Below are 26,092 nucleotides of genomic sequence, written 5' to 3' on the forward strand. Positions count from 1 at the left end.
AACTGAGATTCAGTGCTTACTATCTCATCTCTTTAAGCATAGGAAACACTGGACATCCCACAATTTCTTTCTGCAGCATCATTTAAAGCAACACACCATTGTAGTGTCACCACAGAGGACCCACATAAATATAGAAACAACAAAGCAGCTTTTTTATGTTTGTAACACGATCCAGAACTGTCTGATCGACTGAAGCCCAAATCCATAAATATAGATTTATTCTCAATCAGTCAGGAGTCGTCATGAAAAGCAGCCATCCACTAGTTGTCATATATTCAGCTAAAAATAAATTATGTTAATCTTAAAGTGAAGCTATACAGATCACCATCAGCTGATCAAGTCAGGCTGCTTCATCTTCTGGGGACCACAGTTAAAGTTAACGCTAATCCATTGAATAGTTGTTGTTATTTCAGTCTGGATCAAAGAGGTGGACCAACAGGCCGACGCTGCTGTTCCATGCTGCCAGCTGTCCGTATGGAGAGTTTAATATCAGCATGATAATTTATTTTACTTGGCTTAGAAGCATTTTACATTTTAAATACTTATTATTATTATTACATTATTATATTTACTTATACTATATTTAAGCAATATCACAGAAGAGGGAGTGATGTTGTACTGAATCACAGCTGATATTCAGGCCAACATCACGACCTCGAGTGTGATATTGCTTTTATACAACAGTTCTATGAGCGCCATGTTAGTGAAATAAGCATCAACAGATTATGACTTGTTTGTTTATTTCATCATTTATTTGGCTACGACAACACAAATATTTCCAGAACTGGACTGGTACTGGAATGTTGCTAAGCAACACATAAACATTTTCCTGGCCTGCACAGTGCACACTAGCTACTTGCTACTCTGTCTACACGTTACCTCAGGTGTGCGCTGAAGTGTCCAGGCTTCTTCCCTTCCTCCTCTTCTGACGACCAGACATCATTACATTCACGTGTCATTTCTGGAAATATTTTCATCTTTGCAAAGTTTGTTACATTCTAAGACAGATAACGACCATTAATGTAACGTTGATTAAGGGTTAATAGAACCCCTGTGAAGCGGAGTGATACCTGTAGATATATAGATGTAGAATATTTTTCCCCAAGTTACCTGTGGCCATGAGTTTGTCTTTTGACATATCGTTTGTGGGGGGGTTGTCCCTCAGTTAAAACAGTTCCTGGTGTCCACCTGCAGCAGGTTGTTTCATCTCCCAGCTCCAAACGGCTCTGTCTGCCCACGCTTGCTTACTTACCCCCCCCCCCCCCCCCGGAAGACACGAGGCAACCATCAAACAGCTTATATAGGAAGTAGGGGGAAGGCAGCAGACTATAACATAAGAGATAACAGTCCAGTTTAGTATAACACAGTATATTTTGTTCTGTGACTGGCTTTATTCCAAGAGCTGCAGCAGCATTCTGCAGCATGTAAAACTGAAAATATGTTTATTAAAACAACAAGCAATTTATTAAACCCGCTCATCTACAGCGGCCAAGAGAGCTCAACACACTGCGGCATAAGAAAACGCATGCAAACAGAGAAAACACAAACATTCAGAAAACATCTTCATCAGTTTGACAACACATAGCTACAAATACTGACAACAAAACGGTGTTTACAGGGGACAATGAATTAAAATGCATCCATGCAAGTGCGTTATTTGCAGCACATATTGTCAAACTGATGTATTTGTGTTTTGTCTGTTTGCATGTTTTCTTAAGCTGCTGTGCGTCGAGCTCTTCAGGAACACACAGGATGTGTAGTGTGTGCGTGGTGTTTGTGTAACAGCACACATGTTTAACGGGTCAGAGCGGACACACTGCCACACAAATCAGTTTCTGAAAACAACAAAAGATGGTGGAGGAGGACGTCATACAGACACGGAGGCACTGTTGTGGTGGTGATCTAAATACATTGTATAACCTCTCCTCAAAGAGTTCAGCCATTTAAAAGATGTCTTTGTGGTGCTCTGTGGTTGCGTCTTTCTTGAGCTATAGGCAACACTGCCCCAACGATTTTCAGTGGTACTGCTCCGCTTCATACACTTTCACACAACATGCACAAATTCAGACCAGATGAACTCAAGAGTACGGACAGAAGGTTCCATATTTAATCTTGAGCAAAATGAGCCTCCAGTCTCCGACTCTCCTCAGCTTGAATGAGCTTTTTAGTCTCTTTAAGTTCTTTGTTTTGGTTTTCAGCTAGGGCTGCACCTAACGATTAACATGATAACGTTTTCTTTTCATATTATTGAATAATCTTATTATTATTTTCCCAATGGAAAACACCTGTCATATATGACAATGAGAAGGGACAAATCTATGAGAGGCTGTTGCTTGAAAAGATTCAAGCAATTATAAAAATAGTTGACTGTTAATTTTCTGTCAATCAAAAGCTCTATTTTCAGCATACAAACGCGACCTCATCTCCAGCAGCATCAGCAGCTGTGTTCAATGGAAAAAGCTTTGACAAACCTGCATGGCACCAAACAGCAGACATGCATAGTTAGCAAACAGCTTGTGGACATGGTGGAGGATTTAGGAGCTCAAGAGCCAGATGTTTTTCTCAGTAGTTGGGCGAGACTTAAACAAGGGGTAAAAGCAGGGCTCACTTGTGAGGGGAGCATGAAGAATATTTAGGGATGAAAATCTATCAAATAATGTGTTTTTCAAGGAGACATTTACAGGCAAAAGCATTACATTTATTTGAATAGAAAAAGAACACTAGGTTTTCTGTACTTCTGACAGTCATTACGATGTGGATACTGAGCAAATACTGAAGGTCCATGGTTCAAAAGTATAAAGTCTATAGGCTTAAACTACTGATGTGATGTGGATGGAAGTTCACGATCCACTAGAAAGATGACGACTCACTCTGTTAGATTTGTTGGAACCAAGGAAACACAAAGCTGAAGAAGGGAGCAACTGTAGCTACAGCAACTTGGAGTATGTTGTATCTCTCCATACAACATGTTGCACCTGCGAGGTCCTCAGCATCACAAAGGACCCCAGCCACTGCCTCATTACCCATTATTCCACCTGTTTATGGTTCTGTTGAGACTCTCACAGCAGTTGGCTAATGGTTAGGCAAATGTCGTGGTCTGGTTTAATAAAGAAAAAGTTTCCAGTGACATGTTTATTCACATTTAACCAACACGATGCTCTTTACCTAACCTTAACCAGAGTGCTTTTGTTGCCTAAACCTAACCAGTTATGCACTTTGTTACACTATTGCCACAGTGTAATTGGGAAAATGGTATAGTGGTGTATGGGGGTAATTACATTACCATTTACCTGCTCCAGCTCCTTCCTAATCAGCAGGCAGCGCTGAAGAGAGAGTATTGATCCTGCAGCCTGGGGAGAGAGCTGCTGATGAATTCCTGAAAGTTATTAGATTGATCCCTGCTCTCAGTATCACTGGCCTCTGTAAGCAGCAAGGCTTCACCTGACCACCTGGAAAAGTAGGAAGGTATTGAGAAATGGTAGCAATATGTCCGTCCCAGAGGGCAATTTTCAGTCTCTTACTCTGGTCTTATTTGGTCTTATCTGATCAGTCTTCTGCATTTTACATGAGAAGGCCAGAACAGAAAACAAACAAACACAAACAAGCTGTGTTCCCTTACACTGATCCAAACTTCTGTGATGTACGTTTCCAGCCAACCCCTGAAAATGTCCAAAACAGAAACATGTCCAACAAACTGAATGTCCAGCATACTGAAAAATATTATCAGGTTGGTGTACAATCTGTTGTCATATTCATTTCTATCTCACTTCCCTGTAACATCAAGCAACCAGAGTCAGCACTCTGTTGGGTTTGTACAGGATCCAGCTGCTCTCTTCAACATCCTCTTTAAGTTTACCCCTTTGTGCCACCTTCACACTAACATACATACGAATGCACAATATAACTGGGACCCACTCGAAAAAAAACCTTGCTCCTTAAAATTTGTAGATGCATTTTGGACATGTTCTCAACGAAAGTATTGGAAAAAGGTTGGCAGGGAAATTTCTGAACGCTTAGTGAATAAGTTAACCAAAAGCTAATGCTAAATATGTTAATAAAGACAACATGTAAATAAGAACTTGGTTTTAAGTACTAAGGTTAGCAGAGAGGCCAGTCACAGCAGCTGATGGATGGATGATGATGGAGTCTCCTCTTAGTCTGTTGCCTATTTGTCATACAGGGACATTTTTGGCACTGTTTACATTTAGGCTTTTAAGTATTTTTGATTGGAAATGGTTGATTCTGGACAGTAACTTTACCACTATATTTGTTTTATTTGTTAACTTCTCCTGGTTAGTGGTAGAAGTTTTTCTTTTCCTCCCTTTAGTAATAAGATTTTCCATTATTGTTGTTATCCTAACTATTCTCATGACACAATATATGTTGTTGTGATTCCATCTCAGTACATTTTGTCTGTTTCTCCAGCTGGACAACCCTGATGAGCAGGCAGCACAGATCAGAAGAGAGCTGGACGGACGACTGCAAATGGCAGACCAGATAGCTCGGGTAAGGATTGATTGATGGATGGAAGGATGGATGGATGGATAGATGGATGGATGGATGATTAAATGGACTGATGGATGGATGAATGGATGGATGGATGGATGGATGAATGGATGGATAGATGGATGGATGGCTGGATGGATAGATGTATGGATGGCTGGATGGATAGATGGATGGATGGATGAATGATTAAATGGACCGATGGATGGATGAATGGATGGATGGATGGATGGATGGATGGATAGATGGATGGATGGCTGGATGGATAGATGTATGGATGGCTTGATGGATAGATGGATGGATGGATGATTAAATGGACCGATGGATGGATGGATGGATGGACTGATGGATGATGGATGGATAGATGGATGGATGGATGATTAAATGGACTGATGGATGGTGGATGGATAGATGAATGGATAGATGGATGGATAGATGATTAAATGGACCGATGGATGGATGGATGGATGGATGGATGATAGATGGATGGATGGATGATTAAATGGACTGATGGATGATGGATGGATAGATGAATGGATAGATGGATGGATGATGGATGGATGTGTAGATTGATGAATAGATTGTTGGATGGATGGATGGATGATTGTATAGATGGATGGATGGATGGATGGATGGATGATTAAATGGACTGATGGATGGATAGATGAATGGATGGATGGATGGATGGATGGATGGATGATTAGATGATGGATGGATGATTAGATGGATGGATGAATAGATTGTTGGATGGATGGATGGATGGATGATTAGACGGATGGATGGATGAATGTATAGATGGATGGATGGATGGATGGATGAATGGATGGATGGAAGGATGGATGGATGGATGGATGGATAGATGGATGGATAGATGGCACCGTTCCCAGGCCTTCCCCCAATGTGCAAAATTGGTTTGTTAATGTAATTCAGTTGGACAACATTTAACGTAGAGTGTGTTAAAGAAGGAATATTATTTCCAATTAGATCGGAGAATTGTAGACAGTTCAGATTGAATTCTTACAATAATAAACACATTTTTTTCATGTTTCACATTGAGTTTCGCGGTCAGATCTCTGCTCACCTGAGCAGCTTGTAGGTTGTTTTAGACATTCTGTGGATAGAGCTCATTAACTGATTAGCCGTCTTCCTGTTTTCCAGCATGGTGGAAGGTTTCCGAGGTTCTCCTCCAGGGAGATGGAGGCAATGTTCATTGAGGAGCTGCGATCGTCTGTCAACCTGCTGATGGCCAACCTAGAGAGCATGCCAGTGTCCAAGGGAGGAGAGTTCAAGCTACAGAAGCTGAAACGAGGCCACAACACGTCTATCATGGACATGGGCCAGGAGGACGAGAACACGCTGTCCAAATCTGACGTGGTGCTGTCCTTCACCCTGGAGGTGGGTGGAAGCTTGTCCAACAGTTCTTATTAATGATGTTTGGCTTTGTTATTGTGTTAGGACACACTGATTTGGGTTACAACAGGTAACATTAGATGACATTAGCAATCATCATGTGAACTTTCTGGACAAAACAAACTAAAGTTTGTCCTCAGTTCGGTGCTTAAGAAAAGGACACAGGTTCATTATAATAAACATGGTTCATCCTGATGGGAGCATGAATGTTCTCACACAGTTTAGTGTACTACATCTTTAGACTGACTGACAGAGTGAAGTGCTTTATTTTCCAAAATAGAAATGGCGGATTTTTCCACATTCATCTTTGAACAGAGAGTTCCACTTAAAGGACTTACTTCTTACATCTCATGACTGAAATTCGATCTCTGTGGCAACTGAGCAAGCTCCCTCAGCTGATGAAGACCAGGAGATGTGTCTGGAAGCTCTGGACAATGTCCATTAAGTTTTTCTAATACTGCTCCCAAAGTCAATAAATCTCACTGTAATTGTTGATTCTATTTACTTACTTGTGCTTCCAAATGATCTGAAGGTACTGACATGTCAAGGACAGGAAATCATTGTACAGTCAACCATCATGTTTGAGATATCCTTTATTCACCTGCTGCCTCAGTTCATCACTTCCATTCTTATATTTAAAAGCGCTGCTCACCAGAGCAGATATCAGGTCTGTTTAACTCCAGTTACCCCTCAGGTAAACACTGAACCTGGGTAAACGGCCGTCCACTAGCTTATAAATGGAATGAATTACAGATGAGTTTCTTGAATGTGTCATCCCGGTGGATCAAACTCTTATGTTACTGACACATCAGCTCGTGGAGCCCCTCATATTGGCACATTTTGCAATGACAACTATAAATCTCCCATAAAGACACAATACAGTGCATTGCTGTTGTCACAAACCCCCAATGTGGGGCCCCTGTGCTGCACCTAGCCTCTACCCATTGCCTGCATGTGAGGCAGGGTTCTTGGTTTGTTCGATGGGCTTCTATCCTGTCTAGGATAGCCACTGAGCAAAGATTGTGCAGAATCACACACCTCTCCTTGGAAACAACAACCAAATTTCTTAGACCAAAAAGCTGGTCAGTAGAATATTCAGAGATGTTGGAAAAATGGCTGGGTCATTAAGAATCATCCTCTGGTAGTAAGAACTGTGGAGCTCTTCAGAAATTAAACATATTAAAGGTGCTCTTGTAAACAGTTATGTTTACATTCAGTGTTCTTTGAGATTTTTAAAACCTGTATTGTTTACATCCATCTGTCTATCCATCTTTGTTGGTGCTAACAACTGTCATTCGTTGGAATAGGAGGAAACCATCAGCATCAAAGTAGAAAGTATCACATCACCCGTGATCTCGGAGCAAGATACGAAAAAGATGATGGCCCACACATTAAAAACATTACGCCACAGTGCTACTAGTGGTCAAAAACCTGTTGCCTAGACTGGCAAATAAAGCTTTTTCTGATGTTGAAATCTGCCCGACCACAGTGTTTTTCCTCATGAACCATGGACAGTCTCTCTGGATCAGCGTCTGGAGTTGATAATGAGATTAGATGTTTCCAGGATTTCCACTGACTGACAGAATTTTTTAACCCTTCCTTAATTGGTTGACAGGCAAGTCCATTTCTATGTTGAACAGGAAAAGGATACCGAGCTCAGTATCTCAACTTGGATGATAAATTTCCTGTCCAGTACCTGTGCCCAGCCTCTGTGGGTGTTTATCCTCCACCAAGATCAAATCGAGCTTATCAGTCCAGCATCACCGTGATTATCTTACTGCCCCCCTGCTGATGGTTTCTAGCATCTCAGAGAAAAAAGGCACATTTCCATCTCTTCCAGTAAAAACAAAATCAATGTGGGTGAGGTGGGAGAAATGCTCCTCTTTTGTACAATGAATGTTTTCTATAGCCAGGCAGCACCTGCCCACAATTTGTGCATCTCTCTTTGGATTCTGAAAAAGAGTCATTTGAATCAGGAGAGACTAATTTCTGTTAACGAATAAACTTTTACTGCCATGTGCAAAACAAGAGAGGAAAGTGAGAGATGTGAGAGTCTTTGGTGATTAGACCTCATCGTGATGTCATCATACAGTATGTGAAAAAGGGGGTTGAGGCTGTGTGAAGTGAACACTGGTAGTTGTCCTGGAGATAGGAAGAGCAGAAGCTGGAGATCTGGATGTGATGATGAGCTCTGCCTGACTGGATATGAAAATTGGAGGTGAAATGGGGTGCAACTGCACTGAAATGACATCTGACAGCAGGACAGAGGAGAACAGAGTTTAAAGTATGACAGGGACAACGTGATTGGCTGGTTGGAATCGTGCCGAGATCTGGTTGGTTGCCAAGTGCCCGAAGTCAGTGGAGTGGGGAGATTGAACTTATGCTAAGCTTCATAGACACTCACTCAAGAAATCCTTTCTACACCCAACTGGACCAACTGTATGGAAGCTTATTGATGATGAATTCAAGCTTTAATCACTCTGCAAGATTGACCTGGGTGAGATTAAAAAATGTGAATGCAATTCCAGTGTTTTCTTGCACAATATTGACTCCATCTGTGGTCATGTTTCATGCTTCATGTATGAAATATATGTATATTTACAGGGTGACAGGGTTCTGCTCTCATCTTCCAAAACAACCAAAACTGATATTGAGCATCAAACAATTAAAACTCTTCTAAAGAAACAGTTACTCTGGAGGCTCAAGGCATTAATTACATGTTGTTTGCTCTTTACAGTTGTTCTGTAATTTCATTAAAGCTGTACAATCTGTTTCCTTCGCTCCCAGTTTTCGAACTATAGAAACATGGTTGCCTTTGTGGAAATTTTAACATCCAATTAACAGAATCCTCATTTTACATTTAAATAGTTTCTTCAAGATGATCAGTCACTTCATCATCAAAACAGTCAATTGGTGACACATGTTATGTAAAGGCTCAGTTCAAAGTAATAACAACATATATGTCAAACTCAGCCTGTTATTTACGGTATTTCTACAATTGAAGCTTTCTTAGTTCATGGGAGATAATGAAGATACTGTATATCCTGATGTGTCAAGTACAGTTCATGACACTTTATTAAAACCACTGTTTTCTTGCCCACAAAGGTGTTTTAATCGAATTTGATATATTCCAAAACCATTAAATAAAGAAAAAACCAAAAACACTTCAAATCACTTTTTGCTCACCCTGTTTCATATGGCAAACCAAAAAATGTGCAACACTGCCACCATGTGGTAGATGGCTTGAATAGCTCCAGTCTGTCCATTTCAACTTGCTCTTTGATGGATTATTGAGTATTTCAGTTCAGCTGACCACTAAACAGAGGTGTCAGTGTCAGTGTTGGGTGAGACAGTGATTTAATACCTGTTCACCACAGGTAGCAGTCATTTCTGACCCTCAAATATAACCAACAGTCAAGCAATTGTTTGAGCAGCTCTATTGTCAGTCAGACGGTGTTGGCTTTATTTTCTTGTTTCTTTCTCAGTTGCTGTTCAGACTTGTGATGTTGGGCTGTGATACCTCTCTTGTCTCCTTTTGTTTTTAAACTGTGTGTGTGTGTGTGTGTCTGCTGCAGGTGGTGATTATGGAGGTTCAGGGTCTGAAGTCTTTGGCTCCAAACAGGATTGTTTACTGCACCATGGAGGTGGAGGGAGGACACAAGCTGCAAACAGACCAGGCTGAGGCGTCAAAGCCCACGTATGTACACACACACACACACACACACCCACACACACACACACACACACACACACACACACACACACACACTTGTTGATCTTTCTATACTTGTGAGGACACTCCCTGACATAATGCATTCCCTAGTCTCTCACTGAGCACTTTATTAGGAACACCACACTAACACTGGGTAGTTCCTCAGTTCTTCATGTCATGGATCCACCAGATGTTGAAACTTTACTCTGAGGGTCACTGACGTTCACTGGACTAACTGTGATGAAACCAGCTTGAGACATGGAGCATGATCCTGCTGGAAGGAGCCATGAGAAGATGGTGAGCTGTGGCCATGAAGGGATGAACATGGTCAGCAACAATACTCAGATAGACTGAGACATTCCTGGACTGTTGACACAAGGCAGGTTGGTCCATGGATTCAGACTCTGACTCTACCATCTGCTGCCTCAGCACAAATCCAGATCAATCAGACCAGGTCTTCAGCTGTCCAGTGCTGGTGAGTCCGTGTCCACTGCAGCCTCAGGTTTCTGGTCTTGGTGACAGGAAGTGGAACCTGAGCGTGGTTTTCTGCTCATTCCGAGGTTTGATGTGAACCTGAAGCTCCTGACCTGGATCTGCAGGAGTTTATGCACTGCTGCCACATGATTGGCTGATTGGATAACTGCATGAATAAGCAGGTTTCCAGGTGTTTCTAAAAAAGTGCTTGGTCTATGTAAATATCTAACCCTGTTCTAACCTTAAATCTAAAATGAAGCCCTATTGAAGTAAAATCTGCTTGCACACACACACACACACACACACACACACACACACACACACACACACACACACACACACACACACACACACACACACACACACACACACACACACACATACTGCCATGGCTGGTAAATATGATTGTGTTGTGCATGTAGTTAGCGAAAGCTAAGTGAACTAAGCTATTTGCAAGTTTTGCTATTGCTACATAGTTAATTTTAGCATTAACAGCTGTTTTCTTGGGGCTCCTTCAGCATTAGCATTGAGGCATGGTTTCAGGAAATGTCATGTTCAGTCAGGTGTTGCATATCTCTAGCTGTGTCGGGGGGTTAGGGGGTTGTGAGCTTAGGGACAGACTTCATTGTGCCTGCTCAGATTTGTTCCACGAGCAGTGGCTATATTATATGGAACATATGAACGTCTGATTCAGGCTACATGCAGAGGGTATGCCTGTCAGGAAGAAAATATGTTCTGAGAAGTGTTTAGACTCTGGGGGTGAACATTTAATTTCATGATTCACTTTTGACTGGCAATGATGTCAAGACACACACAAATACAGAGTTAAAATTCAAAAGAGAACATTTGCACACTGAGGTGAGGTGGTGTGAGATCATTGCCATGAACTGTCCAGGGCTGTGTTGTATTTACTGCTCTCTGCTCAAACAGTGAATGCATATCAGCAATATAAGTACACAAGAGTAATTATTTTAAAAATGTGTCGGAAAAGATCCTTATTTTTATTGCTAGTAAATGGTATAAAAGACATAACAACAGAAACGAAAATAAAAATAAACACAGGGAGAACTATCATTTTACACACAGAAGTTTGACGTTAGTTTGAAAACATCTACCTCCTTACTCTGAAGCTACACTGCTAATCACTGTAGCCTGCTGCCCTTCATAACTGTCACAGTAATAGTCTGACATCAGGGGAAATACACTTATTTAATGATGGACTATTTCTTGGCTGGGACCAATCACCTGCCTGGTAACTAAACTCACAGCCAAGACATAGTCCAGCACATAGCCCCTCATAAAACAACTTTTATACTTTGGTTTTTGTTCAGTCAAACCAAATGAGGCAGCCAGTCTGACTAAATGACTTTTCATTATGAAAATGATATATATATATTATTACAAAGAATATATTACCTGTTCTGACTATAAAGATATCTTTAACTATTACTACTAACTAACTATTATATAAGTCTCTGAATATGCATTTCAGATATGAGGCTGGTGTCGAGATAAATACCAAGATTTCTTAAATTCTTAATAGTCAAAACAATATTAGTGAGACACAGACAGAAATTCTTCATGTGTCATCTGTGAATAATGGAAGGCTTTATATTTTACTCAAGACTCAGAACCAGAATTGACTTTAAATACATTTTATAACCGAAGGAAAGAAGTTCAGTTAAATTTTCATATAGGTAACTTTTCATACAGAACAAGTCGGGACTGTGCTCTTTATTATATTATTACAGACCCAACAATCCCCATGAGCTGCACTTTGTGGCAGTGGTGATTAAAAAATAAATAAATATATAAATAAATAAAAAAAGTGTCAATTTGTAGATATTTTAAGCCTGTGTTCCATGTCATTTATTCAGTCATTAATATTACTATTACCATTATTATAAAATTGTTATTATTATTACATTTGCATACATGGAGATTAGTTCTATTTTACTTGACTGTGTTCTCTGTCTGATCTAAGGTCTGTAGGAGAACTGCAGTATTTCAGGAATATTATAGTTTTGTTGAATATTGAATATTATTTGTCTGATTCACTGCTGGCTCCTGTAAACTGTTCATGTGTTATTATCAGTCCCTGTAGGAACATTACAGGGACAGTAACACTAACACAGTCTCAGCACGCTGCAGTGGAATAACTGTTATCTGCTCATGTCAAATGTCAGTGACAACATAATTGACCAAGGCTTGTTTATGTCTGTTAATTACAACAGATTACTTCATTAGAATCTGTGATGATCAGGGACAGTGTGTGATTTTATCTAATGTTCAGTGGAGAACTGTTTATTTATAACAAAGCTCGGTATGTTGAGATCAGCTGATTTGGGAACATAGACTCCACATAAAAAATATAAAAAGGTTGGTATTATTTAATGATCACATGAGACAGCAAAGTAACTTGGGCAACATGCTTGTTTTCTTCTGGTTCCACGACCCAAATCTGGCCCATATAGAGCATGACTGCCAGATGGTATTTCCACATCTGGACCACTCTGTCAATACCAGAGGATAACAGCTGGAATTTGCCCAGATGTGGTAGTATATGGCCCAGACCTTGGCTGAGGACCCGGGCAGATGTTGGGCCAGAAATTGTATTAATGCTGTAATGACAAGATAGTGTGTTCAACAAGTAATGAATCCTAAAGTAATCACAGCCACGGCCTCTACACACTTCATTTTGCTTAACATAGTAGCTAATTAGATATTGTAAAACTTGAAACGCTACCATCATACAAAAACCTACAGGTGATGTCACAGCAGCTGCACTCATACGTTTCTGCAGTTGATGATTCTGTCAATACCAGTGCACAGATATTTCCTCTATAGACTGGGTTAATAATAGATGAAATACAGCTGTAAAGCCTCTACAAATCTCTCCTCTGACTACTTTTTTGGATCTGCAGCATTTCTCTGACTCGGTGTTCATCCTTCCCTTGAGTTTTTGTCTCCTCTGTTCAGTAGAGGATGCGAGTGTAACATCTGAGGTGTGAGTGGGATGTTAAACGGATTTCTCCAGTGGAAACATCATAACTCTGCTGTACAGCCACAGAAACCAGAAAGGGAAAAGACAATGTACAGAATAACCCTTTTCCAGTTCGATAGGAAAGGAAGGGGGGAGGAATTTATAAATCAGAGATAACTGTGAGCTGGGGTAGCAGGGAAAAACTAACAGAGGCAGCATGGAGGAGGACAGACAGGGGACGTGAGAGGAGGGGGTAACTGGAAGTTATATAAAAGTGAACAGAATGGTAGTTGTTTCATGAACTGGCTGGATTTACTGAACTTTTCTGGGTAACTAGGCGCCGCTGGACATGAGCTGATCCCTGAAGTGGGTTTGTGTGGAGCTGGTTTAACTACCTCTTAGACCTGTTTGGACGCAGCGCTGGACTTCTATGTCTGTGTTAGACCTCCTGAAGTTTAGATGTCTCCTTTTTCTGAAGCTTTCCAGGCTTCTCCTGTTCTCTTGCCACTGGTTGATGAGCACCACCCCTCATCTTCTACCCTCCCCGGACAGTAAAGCCCCTCCACTCCTTGATTTGATCATTATTTGGTGACTCCAACAAGATTGAAATGAAGCCTCTGAAATGATGGGTTATGTTTCCGTGAGCTGTCCATGCTCTCCCTTCAGCTTGTTTATATCAGTATTATAAAGTGACAGATGTAGCATTCATTTATTCTCATCATATATACGTTTTAGCTGCAGTACCAGTTTAGCTGGATTCATGTAAATAGAAGTAAAGCTAGTCACGGCCCCAGAGACATCATCCTCTCTAACACAGTGCTTTCTGTGTGCATGTGTGTGTGTGCGGGTGTGTGTGTAGTTGGGGTACCCAGGGTGACTTCACCACCACCCAGCCATTACCTGCTGTCAAAGTGAAGCTGTTCACTGAGAGCACAGGGGTGTTGGCTCTGGAAGATAAGGAGCTGGGAAGGGTAAGAAATTTTGGTTCATTTAAATCACTGAATGTAAATCACTAAATGTCTTATATAGCTCACATATATACAGTATATACTGTATATATAGCATATAGTATACATACATACATATATATAGATAGATAGATGTACATATAGCTCATGTGTCCTTGTTACCCCCAGGTCGTGCTACACCCAACTCCCAACAGTCCCAAGCAGTCTGAGCTTCATAAGATGACAGTGTCTAAAGGGTGTCCAGACAGCGACCTCAAGATCAAACTGGCCATTCGCATGGACAAACCACAAAACATGAAGCATTGTGGGTAAGTGACAGTGAAATTCTGCACGCTGGAAGTTATTCTTTCACTCTATTCACTTATTCTGATTTATCAAGTTAGAATGTTGAACACATTATAGAGTTTCCTGTGTCATCATGGTTCTGTACACCGGCCAACATCAGGCCGTACAGGTGCATTAAGCAGTCTCTGATCGCGCCGGCATGATCAAACCAATGGTCAAAATATCACTTAGACTACTAAGAGCTAAGGATTTGTAATATTTTATAGCCTCCTGTGTTATTTTTGTGACAGCTTTACACATTACACAAAAGGATCCAGAGTTTGAGACCATGCATGTGGAGTACAAACAGTTGTGCAAGGCCTCTGAGAAACCTGGTTAAATGTTGAAGGTCATCTATTTTATCCTACTAAGAATCCAACATAGAATGAAGGAATTTGAAAATAGATTATTGTACTGTAGCGTTAAAGGGTAATATTGCTCTTGTTTACATGTGGTACTATTCAAGCTAAAGTGTAGATAAGACTGAAAATGATGATCAGAAGAAATGAAGATACTGAGAGAGGAGAAGAACACAAGTCTTAGGTTAATGTTCTAACATTCTGTCATTCATTCCAGTACTGCACACATGTTAAACTAAGGAGTTTGTATAAATCTGTCTGTTACTTCAGCACCACGGACAGCGTCATGGTTTCATCAATACACAGTACAGTCAGGTTGGAGCTCCAGAGGGAGGATGGAGGCAGTGTGTTACTGGAGATGCTTTGCACATAAGATAATGTGTTGCTTCCCTCTTGTGGTGATCAGTTGTTACTACATATAGGATTCTTTATTTTCCATCACAGTAAAAGATGTGGCATGTTATTTTATTTTGGTTCTGCAACATTTTACAGTGATGGACCAATCACGTTACTGTCTACAGTTTAAACTCAAGGTGAGGCAGTTATAGTGATAATGAAATATGATAATGATGTAGTCATTCTTATGTCACACCCATGGTACACCCACACAGGTGTTTTCACTTTTCCTCGGCATAGTTTTACAGTGAATATGTAGAGAAGATAAAAAAGAAGGATAAAAAGGAGGAGTGGAAGGAAAAAGGAAAGAAGGTTAGGGAAAGAGTTTAGGAGTAGGATGTAAGGAAGATGTTGCCAAAGAAAGAAAGAGAATGGGAAAATTTGTTATGCTGTTTACAGCATAGCCACATGAGTATGTCCAATAGGGTCCAATTCAGTGAATTGTTCTTCCCATGAAGGTTTGCTGTGAAACAAAAAAAAATATACCAACACCGAGTTTATCCAGACATGCTACATAATTTCAGTTGTGCAGGTGGGTCTCAAATCTCTGCAGTTCCATCGTGGGGTTCTCAATGAGAATTAGCTGTGCATAAGAAATTTGGACAAAGAACATGATTGAAAGGGAAAAAGTACATTATTATGGATATATTTCTCAGATGTTCTTCAGAGGTTCTGCTGTTTGGAAATGAGTAATTATAAGCTGAATCCAGCCTGATATAAAAGTTTAACTTTATGTGTGTGACTGGTACTAAAACTTATAGAATCAGTACCGCCAATAGCTGGACAGGTGTGGTGTAGTACACTATGCTTAGTTCACAATTTAGCTCTGAAGCGTTACTAGGAGAAGCGTCCAAGGACTGCAACTGCTGGAGTTAGACAGACCTAGAGGGTCAGGGGGGCAAGTGTTGCCACCGCTATACAAAACAGATGTGGACTAGATGATGGGATGTCTCAGACAAATTTTCAGTATCAGCAGGTCAACAGGTCACTATGGTACCACACCACCAGTGCCAAGAGGGGCTCTATCTCTGTTTAATGTTCACTCACTGCTTTTCTCATAGTGTGAGCAGTAGAATCTCTTTAAAACAGAAATTATGCTGTGGCTCAAATACTTTAGTCAGTTCACTCATAGGTAGTACACAGTGTACACAGTACACTCACATGTACTACACTGTTGTTCCATTTCAAACACTGCCACTGTGCACTCACTGGAAATTACAATGTATGACGTGAAAATAAACGTTTTATTTCGCTGTGTGTGCCCCCTGAGTCATGCCACATGGGAATTACTGCGCCATTGGCTCCGACGATGTTTCCTCCTTCCTCTGTTGCCTTTTTCACAAGTTTGAAACTATGTCGGTTCCTCCCCCTCTGCTACATCAGGTGAGAAGTGTCCATCGTTTTACACTCAACTTTTTGACCATCTTAGCTGTGTCCCAATTCAGGGGCTGCATCCTTTGGAGGACAAGGGTTAGGCCGAAGATCACTTAGACCAAAATGACACAGACTGGTCTATGGAGGATTTCCTATTTATCCTCCACTGCTGTTTCAGTCCACCACTCTTTTTGAAAATCCATAACTGGCGTGCAATGAATCTTGGGATAGGCTGGGCAAAGGATACAAAGGATCGACCTGTTGGGAAATGAAGAAAGCATTTCCCAGCCACATTTGATGGAGCCTTTGAAATGGGACAGCCCAGTCACATCGCTGTGACGCAGCCTTTGAATGATGAGAGCCCTGAATGAACACTTATCTTATGAGCGCACCATCCAGGTTCTTAAAGTGCACTACACTACTTGTCAGTGTGAACGCACTTATGCACTTAAAACTAATGTGAGTACAGAAGTACATGAATTTAGTGACTGTAAGCCTCCAGTTGAGATCTGGCTTAGTCCAGTGGCCCGAGTTCGAACGTGACCTGTGGCCCTTTGCTGCATGTCATTCCCCCTCCCTCTCCCCAACCACCCTGTCTCTTTCTCACTGTAACTATAATATTGGCAAAAATGCCTAAATAAATTATAAAAAGAAAAACAAACAAAACAAAAAAAACAAAATTTAGATAACAAAAAAGGCAAGTCCCTTAATTTCATTAGGCATCTTGGCAGTGCCTGACTCCACCCCTAACTCCCAACTAATCCAAAAATGGGCAAACATACGCTCACCCACCTGTCACTCAAAGATGCCACGCCCTCAATTATGCATAACCTAAGCCTTAATAAAATGTAAACAGGTGAGTTATATAAACAGTTGTCATGAAGGAGGAAATTAGCTCTAAAGACCAAAACTGTTTTTGTACCAGGCTGTAAACATGTTTATTTCTGCTGTAAAGTTGGAAATTTTAACATGGGAGTCTATGGGGACTGACTCACTGTTGGAGCCAGACTCTAGTGGTACTTCCATGTTGGCTTCATATACCAACCTCAGAGGTAGCCGCAAGGCTAATTTACAATGTTAAATTGTAATATATATTCATAATTAGGGATGCACGTTTTTTTGCTGCCAATACCGACACAATCATTTATGCATGAATATATGTGTAATTAATTAAAATAAAACATTGAAGAGTAATACTATTTGATGTTTTTACATTAATGGTTTTATATCAAACATAATGTAAAATAACATTATTACTTTTATTGTAAGTCCATTGAATAATAAGTCAAAACAATAGTAAATCTATCTGAATAATAAAAGAAAAGTGTCTCTTTTTGCTGAGCTGAACCAAATGATGTTGTTCACTACAAAGAGCCCATCACTGTCACCATCACTGTAGCTGTCAGGAGCTGTATGTCCGTCTTCCTGCCTCCCTCCCCTCCATATGCTTTCTTTTGGAGCCTTGAAGGAGGCTTCTGGGCTGCCCTGCAAGATGCCCACGCTGCCTCGCTGTACCATGTGACTGGTCCCGCCCTCTGCACAGCGCACAGGCAGTGGCCTCATGTGTCGCCTCACGGTTGCGGGTTTATACGACAGGCAGAGGCAGCTCTGGGAGGGACCACGGGGAAAGGCAGATTGAGGCGGACTAAGGCGGACTGAGGCAGGCTCACCAGAGAGACCTTCAGCTAGGCTTGGAGCAGCAGAGGCAAATCAAACTGGGGTCCTCACCCTCAGATGTTCTTTTACAATAAAAGCCCTCTCCCTGTTCACCTCCTTCTGAAGCATGTTTTCATGTCAGAGTCTAAAAGAAAACTCAACACACAGAGCACACATTATAAGAGATTATATACACCATGGTGACTGAAACAGTCTGCTGTATTATAAATCATTTATGAATGGCTCTGAGCTTGCAAGAAAGGTTTGGGAAAATATCAGATGAATGTAATTGGCATGTACTGTCTCATAGTCCTTTTGTTTAAGTTTGTTTTGAATTAACTTAATTAACTTAATTGTGTGCCTTTAAATTATAGTCGTAACCTTTATTTTTAATCATAGTCTAGATCTCAAGGTTTCCAGACAGATGAAATATGATATGCTGAATTTCACAGAAAAAAATTCTGTAGAATTTTCCATGTTTTTTTCTTTTCTTTTGGTTTATATATATATAAATAATAATAATATATAATAATATAAGACATAATAATATAATACAATAATAATGTGATACTATATAATAATGATAAACTAGAGGGGCAGGCAAGGGGGCCCCAGCCCAACCACCCCAGCGCCGCAATCGGGGGCCCACGCACAGACAGTCAGGGCTGCCTGGCAAGGGCCCATCCCCCATATCTCCTGAAATTGGATGGATAGATTTTAATTTAGGGCAGCGTTAAAGTTTTTTGTTTATTTATCTCTTACACCTTGTCCTGTAATCCCCAGGAATATTTTGGATGGTGTCTGCCCACTGTGAAAAGACGCACCTCTTTCTCCTCACCCTGAAAGAGATAGGGGGAGGTCCCGCCAGGTCCTGCCCCATTCTGATTATAACCATTTTATGATTATAACAGTTAAAAACACTGAATAAAACAGTTTCTCTTCAAAAAATCAGAGATTCAGCGACGCTCTTCAGTGACACAGGACAGGACGTCTCCAGCAGCTGGGAGCTGAGCTGTCTAACATTTCCTCAGCTTGTTTCTCTGATAACTTCAGATCCAGACGTCCGACGACTAAAATCCTTCATCTGGTTCAAATATAGAGCTGAAAACCACCAAGGTGTAAAAAGTGTATGTGGCTTAAAACTAGATAAAAGTCAATGTTGAGCTTCTGTCAGACAAACACACTGACACATGATCATAGAGGATATGATGTCACTGACAGGACACCAATGAAACATTACCATGATTAAAATCACAGATTTCTGTGGTTTGAGAATTGATGGAAACATTTGGGAAAATGTAAGAACACAACTCAACAACATCTAGAACATAGGTCCAGTTATTTCAATGTTGAAAAGTTGCAGTTTATAACTTTGACAGAAACAGAAACATCATTATTAAAGTCATCTGAGCTGGGGATTTTCCAGGGAGGTTGTCTTCTTCAGTCAAATGACCTTCTATTTGAACCTGATTGTTAGGGACAATTCTTATCATCGGTGGTGAAGAAAGAGCGCTAGAGTCCAGGATGTCTTATGCTGAGGATGTTTATTGATACTTGCTCAAGGAGAAAGGAGGATTCATTAATGCAGTCACCTCAAATCTGAAGCAGGAACCTCTGGGGATAGTCTTTATACACTTAGAGAGATTACTATAGATAGCTTACACTCCATAATTGGTCGAATATCTAGAAGAAGAGAGAGAAGAGGGATGTGTGAATACACTATTGGTTCATTAACCATAAACAAGGAAACATGACTATACACGCTGAAGTGCTGACTATAAGAACACCCAGCCACTTGTTACTGACCATCCAAGGTCTGCTGTTGTCAGCCATGGCACCTGCAGTATCAGCAGCAAACAGCTGCAGTCATTGTCTGCACAATGATTCATACCTTTATCTGACTGTAGCACTGTTGTCTCCATGTATAGACAAGCAACACTCTCAGTATCATTAGTTAGACCTGCTCCGAGAAAGGTCTGTCAGCTTAGACAACAACACCAACGACAGAACAGGACAATGAGATGTACTGCGATGCTCCGGGAGTTTCAAAGCAGTAATGTGACTGGTTGCAGTGATGGCATTTTACCAGGAGGTGTCAGTAGAGGCTCAACACTAACACCTGGTGGATCAAGTCATATGAGTGATGGCAAAGCAGAAAGAAGAGAAAACGCTTGATCCAGTTCAGAACAGCAGCATGAATGTCACACTGAGAAAGGTTTATTTTGTCTAAAGTAAGGTTTTCTTTTGTATCCCTCAGGTATCTCTGGGCCATTGGCAAAAACGTGTGGAAAAGATGGAAGAAAAGATTCTTTGTGCTGGTTCAGGTAAGCACAGATGAAATGCAGTCATGTTTACACTGGGTTAATGTATTTTGGTTCCTACAAGATACAAGTCACACATTGTACTGGATGGTAAAACACAAACAAACACAAAGGTGTTGAACTAAAATCTTCAGGATACCTCTTTCCCAGGTAGGAAAGGAAATGTATTTCTAATGAACTTGCCGTCCCTACAGCAGTGATGGCTACAAGTCGTCCGTTCTCCACCTGAGCGTCTGGATCCAGATGAGGTCACTGATATTTTTTATAGGACTGATAATTTAATATGTCTAATACAAGTTTATAGAAATAAGTGAAACAGTTTGCCACCTGCCATCCTCACCGTGGTCCTCACATATATGTCTTGGTTCAATTTAGACTTAGCAGAGATGACTATGCAAAGAATGAATTTGTCAGTTGAATGAAAAATGATGCAGCTACTGCTGTAGCTACTTTGGTAATCATTTATCTATGGGGCTGGGACTGTTGTTCGGACAAAACAAAGTGTGTGAATGAAAGGAGCATATTTAACAATTTTATCGACTCAAAGATAATTATATTTTTTAACACAAGAATGTATCAGCAGATTAATCAAAAATAGAAATAATCGTTAGTTCTACCTCTATAAGGACCCAGGTGTAAGTTCAAGTCAAGTTATTAAACTTGAGGCTGAGGGGAAAACTTTGAGAATCACTGATATGTTGACGTAGTTGTAGATGATGGAGGGAAACCTTCACTTTCCTGAAATCTACAGAACCCTGTTAAAGGACCAGTGTGAAGGATTCAGGAGGATCTACTAGTAGAAATGAAAAATAATATTTATAATTATGTTTTCATTAGTGTGTAATCTACCTAAAACTAAGAATTGTTCTCTTCATTAGCTTGGAATATCTATATATCTACATATCTATGGGTCCTCATCCACAGAGCCTGCCATGTTTCTACAGTAGCCCAGAGCAGACAAACCTAATACCGGCTCTTGAGAGGGCTTTTACATTTTTACATTACCTGAAGACCACCGCAGGTTCTCCTACACTCTTAGGTGGAGTTATTCAGTTGTTTTCAATCTGCAACCACTAGATGCCACTAAATTCTACACACTGGTCCTTTAAGAGATAAGGATGTTTAATGAAATCTACCTCTGCAGGGTTGACGTTCACTCTAATCAAATCAAGCTAGACTGGAAATTTATCTGATATGTTGTTGTGGTTTTTTAGAAGCTGTTACACCATTTAGCAGTTTCCCCAGTGTGACCAAGTTATAAGTCTGATCGTCAAACCAGGTTCAGGGTCACAAGCAACTTGCTAAACTCTTTCTTCCTCACCCTGCTGTTAAACTGACCACTAGACTGGTTAAGGTGATTAATTCAAATTCACAATTATCAGCTTAGAGAGAGCATCCAAATAATGTCATACACTCTTTATCTTCACTCTCTATCATAATTTCTAACCACGAGATCAAATTTTGACTGAAGCGAGCTCCGTGACCTGATCGCACCACACACACACACACACACACACAACCATGAGCAGCCGTCAACATCAGCTCTGCTTCATGGCTATAATATTTTCATTGGCCACATGTTGTGTGTGCAGCGAGACGGAGAGATGCAGCCAAGCTGTCCTCCCTTGGCTGTCAGAGGAATGATGGAGAGGCCAAGCAGGCTTTTGTCAGGAGATGGGGGTGGGGTGTGTGTGTGTGTGTGTGTGTGTTTGTGGAGGGGTAGTGGAAGCGGCCATTTCCTGGTGGCTCTGCATTAGGAAATGGGCAGTAGCGGGGAGGGGGTGGGGGGTAGCGGCCTGTCTCTTGTGCATTGGAGAGGATATGTCTCAGAGCTACAAGTTGACAGGGGATTGACAAAGTCGAGTGAACACTAGCTGGCCTAACACTCGCAGCTAGAAAAGCCTGAGCACCGCCAACTTGAAGCCTCTCATTTGCTCCCAGCTAAATATATAGCAAGTGACAAATACTGGTCAATCGACTGCACACGCGCGTGTGTGTTGTGTGTGTGTGTGTGGCTGTGTATGTGTGTGGGCTTGTTTCACTATATTTGTGGGGTCAGAAAAACAGGAGCCCACTCTATTTGTGGGAACAAAATGCTGGACCCCACAAATTAAAAAGGCTGTGTGAGAGTTAAGACCTGGTTTCAGGGTTCGGGTCAGGCCTGTTGTGATGGTCCAAGTTAGTATAAGAAGCCAATATGTCAGTGATGGGTCCCCACAAATATAATAAAAGAGGGATGTATGTGTGTGTCTGTGTGTGTGTGTGTGTGTGTGTGTGTGTGTGTGGGGTGGGGGGTTGTTTTTATGTTTGTGTGTGTGGATGTTTGTTTTGAGGAGCAGACTCACTCTCTGGTTGCTGCTGTGTGTTTGAGTGACTCATGTACTTGTTGTTGCTGTTTTAGATGTTGTGTCGTAGAGACTCTGCAGTGTCATTTTTCCTTCACTCACTGTCTGGTTTTTCTTTCATGTAAAATGTTGTGAGTAAATTCTGACCGTTGTCATTTTGTTACCCATGACTGTGCTAATCACTTCACACTTTGATTTGGATCCTTTCCACTTGAATGGGTCAGAAATATTAATATTAAGTTTGTCTCAGTCTTTTGACTCATGTCTCACTGAGTTGTATCCTCATGTAATAATTTTACTTTTAACTTTTTAACTTTTACTCATTTTACAGTTAGTGTCTCTGCACCATCCAATACACTGTCTGGATGACTCTTTTACATACAGCTACATAAAAACAAACATTGCTGCACAATTTCATTAAACTTCAAAATGAAACTAAGTGTGACGTGCACAGAAGTTTGGGGAAGTCAGTACTAAGTCATCAGCTGATGATTCTTCAAGACAGTTCTTGACCTACAGTCCGATCTAGTTAATCTAGGACTAACGAGTTAATAAAATTCATAGAGCGTTTTTCACATGCCACAATTAGTTGAATGTTTTTTTCTATTTTTTAAGTTCATGAAATATACATATATATTTTGGATACAACTGTATTCAGAGGAAGGAACAGTGACACTCAGGACTGAAACGATCCAAAGCTCATGGTCTGCAGCGCGTGGTGGAAGTACATTCAGGGTGTGTCCATGTCTTTTTTGCTATTTTAACAGCGGAAAAAACAGTCTCTGCTCCAGTTGCATGGTTCAGAAGGGTTGTACTTCATCTCTTAATTATTCATGGGAATGTTTTGGGCGCAACATCCAATAAACCAATCACAGTGTCATCTCCCACTCCCTTTAAAATCCAGGCACCTGCACCTTGGCAGATTGCTATTATAACGTTGCAGTGTTTCACACAGAGTTAGATTCTGTTTGTGGTCAGTTGATCACATATTGTGACTGACCAGTAAGCCCAGTCCTGACCAGTGATCCCAGTCCTGACCAGTGAGTCCAGTCCTGAACTTTGAGACCAGTCCTGACCAGTGATCCAAATCCTTACCAGTGATCCCAGTCCTGACCAGTGATCCTAATCCTGACCAGTAAGCCCAGTCCTTCCAAAGAAGGTCTGAGTGAATCATTGTGCTGCTCACAGCTCTACAGTGAAGTAACGGCACAAATCACAATGTCAGACAGATTTATATTTACATGATGAGAAGTGTGAATAAATCTTTAGCTCCTTATGAAACTGTGGACAAACTGAGGAGATGAATGTGGAACACTGTGGAGGATTTACCAGGTAGAAAGAAAGAAGTTTCTCTGCAGAGCCTCGGCAAGAGACATCCATGACACATGACAACGTTATACAACACACAGCATGTCACAAAGAAGCTCCGACCTTCTGAGGCTGTATTGGATTTGGATAAGTCACCTGACTTATCCAAACATCTAAGAGCATCTTCAGCTCACTCTGCTTGTGTGTAACAGACAGAGTGTGTGAGCTCTGTGTGTCTGTGTATGTTGGCACATATTACTCTTGATAATGCTCCTTAAAATAACAGTGAAATACTGGGACACTGACTAAAGAACAGGTTTTTGCTGGTCAATCACTTTCCGCTGCATCAATATAACAATGAGCCAATGTGGGTGTGAGATAGGGTCCTCAGTGTTCCAGTATCTCTACACAGTATCAGTGTACAGAGCAATCTACAGACTATTATTAAAACGCTCTTTATGAATTTGTGAATCATAAAGAGCCTTATTAGTAGTCTGATGATACCTCTGAACCTGAGCACAGGTATGTCTTCCCTTTCTTCTTCAGGTGAATAAAAGAGATGGGGAGTCTACCTGTAATACGATAAAGGCAATTTGACATTTTGGCAAATGTGCTTTTTCACTTTCTTGGGAGGTTTATATGAAAAGATCGACAATATTAAGCCACCACCAGCAGCTCGTCAGTTTAGCACAAAACAGCAAGAAGCAGATAGCCACAGATTAAAATGCTTTATATCATCTGTTTAATCTGTATAACATTGACTTTTTATACTTTGGTATGGTATTGGTATTTTTTTAATTGGACATCCAACTCTTGGCAAAGAAACTGAATAAGCACATTTACCAAAATGTCAAGCTTTTTCGTTAGATGTGATCATGTGACCATAACCTTCTACTCCTGAGGAATGACAGGGTGACCTGAAGAAGTGGCCATATCAGTAACACGCTGACTGTGAAGTGATGATCACAGTCCCACTTCTTTAAGACAATGTATTCCTATGTAAAAAAGATAACTCTCTCTAACAAACACTCACACACAGGCACAGTCGTATTTGGAAGCTAATGAGAAATGGAATGAGAGAATAGCTGATATGTCAACTGAACGCGTGAGATGTAAATAAAGACGCTTTGGCTATTCACAGTAATATGTAAAAAAGGACCCCCACACCCCTTTACAAAACCCAGTTTAACCCCTGACTGTGCATCATGGCAGAGGTGAATAAAGATTCAAAATGTTTCTGTCAGTGTGATAGGGACAACACACTCCTGTGTTTGAGTTCAAACACAGGAGCTATGAACTATGATCAACATAGTTTTGAATCAGGAGTTGATACTCCTCATCTCAGCTCTCTTCTCAGTCCTCCCCCTCTCTGTCCATTCTCCTCCACATCTCCTGCTTCCACCTCATTTCCCCATCCTCCTCCTCTCTTTGCTCTCCTTGTTGTTTAGCCCTTGCCTTTCATCTCCTCCTCCTCCTCCTCCTCCTCCTCATCCTCCCCCTCCTCCTCATCCTCCTCCTCATCCTCCTCCCCCTCCTCCTCCTCCTCCTCCTCTAGTAGTTCCTAATCAGTCCAGTGGTTGTGGCCTGAGTCGACCCTCTTCACAGCGTCCAGGCAGATTACAAATGTATAGGCATGTTCATGGTGGACCGAGTGTAATTGCACATCTGTCCACATCTGTCTTTCAGTTTGTGTCAATTCAGTTCATTTTAATTCAGCTCACTTTATTTCAATTCACTTCCGTTCTGTACATTTTATTGGGAATACTTAATTTATTTCTTTTTAATTCACATAACTTCATCTCAGTTCATTTCAATTTAATTAATTTTAGTCAAGTTCATTTAATTTAACATCAGCAATAACACTGAAACTTGATTTAAATTTAAAATAAGATATTTGAGTAAGACAGCAGTACACGTTCAACTCCACTGACAGCGTGAATTCTCTGTGTTGTTGGAGCT

At 40.8% G+C, this 26,092-nt stretch overlaps 1 protein-coding gene across 3 annotated transcripts in view; it reads left to right on the plus strand.

Moving 5' to 3' along the window:
- cadpsa (Ca2+-dependent activator protein for secretion a) overlaps positions 1-26,092 on the plus strand; it is a 205,561-nt gene that overhangs the window by 79,109 nt on the left and 100,360 nt on the right. For all 3 annotated transcript variants that reach the window (XM_056394806.1, XM_056394789.1, XM_056394798.1), the window contains exons 4-9: positions 4,426-4,506; positions 5,662-5,898; positions 9,489-9,610; positions 13,942-14,053; positions 14,219-14,358; positions 20,417-20,483. In XM_056394806.1, coding sequence (XP_056250781.1) covers positions 4,426-4,506; positions 5,662-5,898; positions 9,489-9,610; positions 13,942-14,053; positions 14,219-14,358; positions 20,417-20,483 — 759 coding nt within the window. The remainder of the gene's footprint in view (positions 1-4,425; positions 4,507-5,661; positions 5,899-9,488; positions 9,611-13,941; positions 14,054-14,218; positions 14,359-20,416; positions 20,484-26,092) is intronic.

Source organism: Seriola aureovittata, chromosome 2 (assembly GCF_021018895.1).
Source record: "Seriola aureovittata isolate HTS-2021-v1 ecotype China chromosome 2, ASM2101889v1, whole genome shotgun sequence".
NCBI classification, from domain to species: domain Eukaryota; kingdom Metazoa; phylum Chordata; class Actinopteri; order Carangiformes; family Carangidae; genus Seriola; species Seriola aureovittata.